This window comes from Palaemon carinicauda, chromosome 3 (genome assembly GCF_036898095.1).
Source record: "Palaemon carinicauda isolate YSFRI2023 chromosome 3, ASM3689809v2, whole genome shotgun sequence".
NCBI lineage: Eukaryota > Metazoa > Arthropoda > Malacostraca > Decapoda > Palaemonidae > Palaemon > Palaemon carinicauda.
The window spans coordinates 98,963,942-98,971,441 of record NC_090727.1 but is presented as its reverse complement, the minus strand read 5'-3'; the positions used below and the strand labels follow the sequence as shown (position 1 = coordinate 98,971,441).

The following is a 7,500-nucleotide window of genomic DNA, read 5'->3' as shown; positions in this document are numbered from 1 at the left end:
TTTCATTCGAATCTGACTGTTAGTTAAATTCAGATTGGCAAATTCATAAACATGGTCAAATTTAACCTTAAGACTTTGAAGGTATTGCAGAATACTTACTTGCTGGTCTTTGTAAGTACCTCTTAGGATGTTTTCTTTTACCATACTAAGGTTTGTCCTAGGTCTGCGGCCGAACATCATCTCGAAGGGAGAAATTCCAGTCGATTCATTAGGTGTACTCCTAAGTACATACATAAGCAGATCCAGGTCTTCATCCCAGTCTCGTCCAGTTTCACAAATGTACTTGCGCAGGAGGTTTTTAATGGTCTGGTGTACTCGTTCGAGGGCTCCATTAGTCTGAGGGTGATAAGCTGAAGCAAAAATATGGGAGATGTTTAATTGCTTTAAAGTTTGCTTAAACAAATCACTAGTGAAGTTTGTCCCCTGATCACACTGAAGCTCTTTTGGAAAACCGAAAATGGTGAATATTTTAAGAAGATTAACAATAATTGTTCTAGCAGATATGTTTTTTATAGGTACGGCTAAAGGAAATCTAGTAGTTAGACACAACAAGGTTAAAATGTACTCATTTTGTTTTTTAGTTTTAGGAAGTAGACCAACACAATCTACAATTACCTTTTCAAAAGGAGAATTAGGTACTGTAATAGGAACTAATGGTGCTGGAGGTATTTTCTGATTTGGTTTACCAGTTACCTGGCAGGGATGGCAAGATTCTATGTGGTGCTTTACATCAGCTTTTATACCAGGCCAGTAGTAATCGTCCAGCAAACGCTTATAGGTTTTGGAAATGCCTAGATGAGACTCTGCTGAATGAGCAAGATCCAATAAGGCTGCACGAAGATTAGAAGGAACTACAAGCTGGTAACTATCATGCCAGGAATTTTGTCCTGCAATCTTCAAAGGTCTATAACGTCTCATAAGGATATTATCAAGATAAAAATATGGTAACTTACTTTCATCAACGTCATCTTTTACTTTATCAAAGTATTCTTTCAAACTATCATCAGACCTCTGATACTCTACAAATTCATCTGAGGGAATATCAACAAGATCAGCAAGGACTTTTTCACCTAAGGTACTTTGATCCACCTTACCTGTGTGTTCAGTGTCTCTAGAAGTTGAGGTTGTAGACCTGGTGACTACTTGGCAGGGAAGCTCTACCACCGGAGAAAACTCTTTGCAAGCTTTTTCGATCACTACTTCAGGCTGCGTAATGATAAGACTAGGAGTACCGTTAGTTTGAGCCAAGTCATTACCAAGTATCATGTCTATGTTCTTGCAAGGCAGGTCAGAATCCAACAAGGCGACATTAGTTGAACCTTTAAAATAAGGACAATCAAGAGAAATCTGTACAATAGGTAAAACCTTTTGACAAGTCAAATCTGACACAGTTACATACTGATCTGTTGGTTTAGCTAAATCTTTTAACTTTGAGCTAATGATAGTTTGAGATGACCCTGAATCTCTCAAAATTTGCACGGGAATATCATTTACTTTACCAGGATATGTAAATGCTGTAAAGTCTGATAGAGGTTGAGCACAGTGAAGAGTAGTTTTATTTGTAGTATTCCCTGATTTGGGTCCTTGTGAAAAAGCATTAGGAGAAGCCTTACCATGAGATGCTTTGCATTTGGGACTAGGACAGTCTTTAATATGATGACCTTCTTTCTTACAAAAAGTACAAACCTGGGGGGAAGATGAAGGTGAGGACGAATGTGGTTTAAGTTTATGAATGAGATGGTAATCATCAGCTAATAGGGCAGCCCTTTTGCCATTTTTTTCTTGCTTTTCTCTAATAAACATTGCCACATTAGCTGGAATACGCCTCAGGAATTCTTCTAAAACTATTAAATTATTTAATTGTTCTAAAGTAGTTATTTGTTCCTTATCTATCCATTTATTAAACTGCTTCAACTTCAATGTGAAAAACTCTAGATAGGTTTGAGCTTGGTTCTTCAAAGTTTGTCTGAAGACTTGTCTATACCCTTCTGCTGTAACACTATAAGCATCTAATATGGCAGTTTTAAAGACTTCATAATCCCTTTCTTGGACAAGTTGTGCTGCCACATATGCAGCTTTTCCTTTGAAGGAGTTTCTGATTAAGAGAACATATTGGTCTCTAGGCCAGTTGAGAGACGTTGCAGTGTTTTCAAAAGTAATGAAAAAAACATCAGGATCTTTTTCATCGAAGACAGGCAGGAGTTTGCGTGCTTTACTAAGGTCAAAAGCATCGGGTAGCTGTTTTTCTGCCAACCTTTCTTCTATTCTTATGGCTGATAGTTCCTTTTCCAACAGAACTTTTTCTTTACGTTCTATTTCAAGTCTTCTTTGCTCAGTTTCTACTGCGGCATTTGCAGCTTCAAGCCTTTTTTGTTCAGCTTCTAGTGTTAACTGCTGCAGTTCAAGTTGGAGTTTCAATTTCACTATCTCTGGGTCTTCAGTTATAGTAACAGAACGAGCAGCACCTCGCTCAAGTGTTAAAGGCCTTAAGGGAAGAGCCTCTTCTTCAGTTATGTTACCACTATTTATCAGGAAATCTAATATCTTTCCCAATAGTTCAGCTTTCACCACAGCATGACCTACAGATATTCTTGCCCTTACAGCTATTTGGCGAAGCTGGTCCTTTTTAGCTTCGTGTAGTGTATTTAGGTGCTCCCTGGGTGCACCTAAAAATTTCTCAAGATCAAAAGGCATCTCTCAATACTGATAAAATGGAAAAAATCACTGGAAATTATATTACTACTATACACAAGCTTTAAGACTTAAAAACGTCAGGGCATTCATGGATTTATGGTGCGAAGGCACCCACAAACCAGAGGAATTTCCTTAATCCTTAAGTCCTACAATGTACAGAAATTCACTTAAATGAACAAGGCTTTAATAATCCATGCCAATCAGAAAACTTGGTTCACCAATAATGCACAACCACTAATAATCTTGAATAAAATATTCTTAATGAAGTAAATAATTGGAAGTACCAACAGTTACCTGAACAAGGAATAAACCTTTAAATATCCATCGAGGTGGAACGAAGTTCTTGACCACGTGGTCGTAACAATATGAAGCCGAAATCCTTTAAAAAGAGCGAAGGTCGTACCCTGAGTAAGAGGAGCAGAAGTTCCTAAGGAAGGAATCTTTCAATTCCTTATGATGAGGTTTTGAATGCCTCGAAGCACCTCGAGAAGTTGGGGCGACTATGAAGATATCGCTAAGCGATGGTAGTCAACAGAGTCGAGGTTTAAAAGAATGACGAATTCTAGGATGCCATTACCCTGCCTGCACGTCCTCCAAAATCTCGATGTATGCTTAAGATGACGTGTAACAACACGACATTCTCTAGGTGAAAGTGTGAGCGCGCTGGAGAACACTATCCGGTGGTGGTCAGTTATAAACTAGCAAAATATCACTAATACACTACACTCACGTTGTCCATCAATTTAGAGAAACAACAAAATGAATTTCACAATCCGTCAAGATCGAGCGTAAGCGTAACACATACGTAAGTACATCCCGGACAGGCCCCCAATTTGTCACAACTTCAGCTTTCCACTTGACTATTCATTCATAAATTCTCAGTAATGAGGGCAACACTTCATGTAGGTATAGTAGATATATTAGGAGAATGATCAAATTAAAGTTAAAATTAAACAAAGACTTTACTTATTTTAAATCACGTATAAATATATAACAAAATAATAACAAATAACCGCTTAATAAACACTATAAACAAGTGAAGAATTAGCCACCGGATAACGAACTCAAAAGTATTAACTTGAAAGAGCTTGGAAGTAAACATTTCCAAGGATTACATACGTAAAAATAACAAAAGGTAATTTCATTCATGCTGTCCGCTACGATCAGCAATCAATAGATGGCGCTAAAATTATACACAATGGGTGTAATTAGAAATGCTAAATAATGATAGGAGGGTTATTATAATATATATATATATACATATATATACATATATATACATATATATATATGTATATATATACATATATATATATATATATATATATATATATATATATATATATATATATATATATATATATATATATATATATATATATATATATATATGTATATATATATATCATCTATACTAATTGATGCAGTGAGCCTTGATAAGATTTTGCCCGTCATCTCGATCATTTATCATCTCCTACTTCAAATATATAAATAAATGGATAAAGCGGGCGAAAAAAAATAAAAATATCAAGGAAGTGGTGTATTAAATAAACATAGGCAAAAGTGAACATTCATATTTTTATTCTTTTTCCATGAAGTCCCTATAGTCCGGTGTGAATTCTTTGCTGAACGTGGCGGAGAATTCGCCGCTCGCCCCCATTTGTCTCCGCGTTAAAGGATTATGAGATTCACTTGCTTTTTTCTCCTATTTCATATTTTATCGTAAAACTACTTTAAAAATTAAAGAAATCTAATGATATTCAAATATTGGGAAATTGTGGCCAAGTAACTTTATTTTCTTCTAGAATTATTGGGTTGATTTTCATGGGGGTACAAGAGAAGCTGCTTTATATGTCGCACAACAAAAACAACAACAATAACCCCAAAACAACAACAACAACAACAACAACTACAAAAAACAAAAACAACTACATAAAACAACAACAACCCCAACAACAACAAAAACAACAAGAACCTAACAAAAACAACAGCAACAACAACAACCCAACAAAAACAACAACAACAACAACCCCAGCAAAAACAACAACAACAACAACAACCCAAAAACAGCAACAACCCCATACCCAACTAAAACAACAACCCCCAAAAAACAACAACAACAACCCCAACAAAAACTACAACAACTACAAAAAATACAATAACTATAAAAAACAACAACAACAACCCCAACAACAACAAAAACAACAAGAAACCAACAAAAACAACAGCAGCAACAACAACCCAACAAAAACAGCAACAACAACAGCCCCAGCAAAAACAATGCCAACAACAACCCCAACAACAACAACAACAACAACAATAAAAAGCATCGTCATAAGGACCAATTGGTTGGTTGGCTTCAGAATAAGCTAACCTTGCCTCAGCACGGGCCCTTGCCTAAAGATGTTCCAGGAGATGATACGAGCCTTAGTGTGGAACTATGGACTCTTCCAACCCAACATCTATTGGTTTTTATTCTCATAGCTCAAATAGCTTTAATTATAATAATAATTGTGATAATTCTTTTAATAATTAGAAATATTCGTACTAGAATTTCTAATATACCACTGGCAACACATCATTCAGTTGTTTGACTTTTTTTATCTATTTATTTTTCATGTGAATATGAAAAATAAATAAAGTTTACATAATAAAATAAATAAATATTTTAGATTCACTTATTTGTACCGCACCAAGTCTTGCCTTCGCATGAACAGCTGTTCAAGCCCCACCTCGACCCTTGAGTGTAAGCTGTTTGCTAGGGAGGTTACTGCTGTGGTTTGGCATCTAGGGAGGAGGGTAGACTAGCCAACAGACATTCTTACGAAATTGGATTCGAAACTCGACACCTTTAACCTTTAAAGTCATCTGGTTAATCATTTTTTTAAATGACATGAGACTTTATTTTACAAATTAATCAATATTAATTTTCTTTTTTATCTTCCAATTAATTTACATATTTATCAATATTTTTGCTTTTTTCCTAACTTATTCCTACAAGGAGTAATCCAAAAAATGGGCCCTTGAAAACCAAAATTCAAAATTAAATCTTAGCACAGGAGAAAGCTAAGACACTTCTCGAGAGATGAAAGGTTATAAGCGACTTAGAAAACCAAAGAAGGAAGAGAGTTCCAAAGCTAAGAAGTAGAGGGGCATAAGCAGTTAATGAGTAGTGGATTTTTAGGATTATTTCCCACAAAGTACCTGTGGGTACTGTGGGAAATATGGAGACTGCTAGCAACGTCATTAGCCATCCCAAGACATTCTCCTTAAAGGTTTAAAGGTCACTCATGAACGGCAGAGGCAAGGGACAGTGACATTGACCTAGCAATCAGGACAATGCCCTGGAGATTGACCATATATACATATGATCAGCGCCCAAGGCTCTTCTCCACCCAAGCTAGGACTAGGGAGGGCCAGGCACTGGCTGCTGATGACTCAACAGATAACCTATAGGCTCCCCCAAACCCCTCAAACTTAGCTCACAAGGAGGGTAAGGTTGCAGACACTAATGGCACTAACGAGTCAGGCAAACACCAGACAGAGACGTTACCAATCAGGCCACAACAACCCTAGAGAACTAATTGTTCAAAAACTATTGATTCATCTTTGATGTCGGACGATCACAGACTAACGTCAATGGGAAGAGCAAAGATTTGTATGAGAGAATTCCCTCAGAGTCTTATCCTCAGGCGGTCCTCTCTCATCTTAAGACATTATGGAATGCCAATATTCTTTTAAGAGGGAAAGAAATTCCAAAGTTTTGGAATAAAGGTTGAAGGAATGTAGACACTGTTTCAATTAGCTTCCGTCTGATTGAATTAAGGCCTAAGGCTTTCTCCCTTCTGAAAAGTTATATAATTTGATTAAACTTAATCAATATAATCGTAGTCCTGCTGTACTCGGATTAATTAATAGCTTTTTAAAGGTTAAAAGGTTAAAGGGGTCTGGTTTCAGTTCCAGTTTCATCAGAATAGATGCTCACCAGAACGTCAGCCGGGAGAGCCCAACCCCCAATGTGGTGCCCAACCACAACATTGGCTTCCACAGTGAACCGCTTAAACTCACGGTCCCAGACTGGGATCGATCTGCTGCCATGCGATTTCTAAGCAAACACGTAACCACTGTACTAGCCAGAAGGCTTCAAGAAATTGAAAAAAAAAAAAAAATTGAAGATTTGGAGACGTTCAAGAAAAAAATATCAAAATGGCTTGTTAGGCATGACACCAAGGACTAGGTCTAATAAAATTTCATAAAAAGCAGACAAATAAAGTGAGTTTTGGCAAGTAACTGAAATGAGAGCTGGTAGTAGGGCCTCAAAAATATATAGATAAATAATAAGACAGATAGATAGACGATGAAACAGTAGTTACTGATATAAACCTATCCTCCACATTTTTGCCCTTTCTGTACAGTGACTCATTCACGGAAGATATCTTTCACCTCATGCTCCTTGATTTCTAAATGCCCCCCGGCCCCCCCTTCCCATTCCATCCCATCTCTGTTGACTGTGATTGGCTCCCCTTTCCTTTCCGGCTCGTTATCCGTCCACAGTCTGCAAATCACCGGCTGATTAATTCAAAAGTTGACCTAACTTTTCCCGTGATCCTATTTCTCCCGACCTCTAACTTTCGCCTGGTGGGGACCACCTCTGGAGTTTAGGAGTTTTGACAGGGGCTTTCTTTCGCTTATTATAGTTATTATAATTATCATTATCATCATTATTATTATTATTATTATTATTATTATTATCATTATTTTATTATTATTATTACTATTATTTTTGTCATTGTTATTGTTATTGTT

General features: G+C 36.7%; 1 protein-coding gene across 3 annotated transcripts in view; it reads right to left on the bottom strand.

The window, feature by feature from the left end:
* The window catches only part of LOC137638396 (uncharacterized), a 5,324-nt gene extending 2,235 nt beyond the window's left edge, over positions 1-3,089 (bottom strand). For 2 of the 3 annotated variants that reach the window (XM_068370435.1, XM_068370434.1), the window contains exons 1-2: positions 1,095-3,089; positions 100-350 (exon numbers count right to left, since the gene is read on the bottom strand). In XM_068370435.1, coding sequence (XP_068226536.1) covers positions 100-350; positions 1,095-2,694 — 1,851 coding nt within the window. In that variant the 5' untranslated portion in view covers positions 2,695-3,089. The remainder of the gene's footprint in view (positions 1-99; positions 351-1,094) is intronic. The other variant, XM_068370433.1, reaches the window with a different exon arrangement.
* Positions 3,090-7,500: the final 4,411 nt, after the last annotated feature.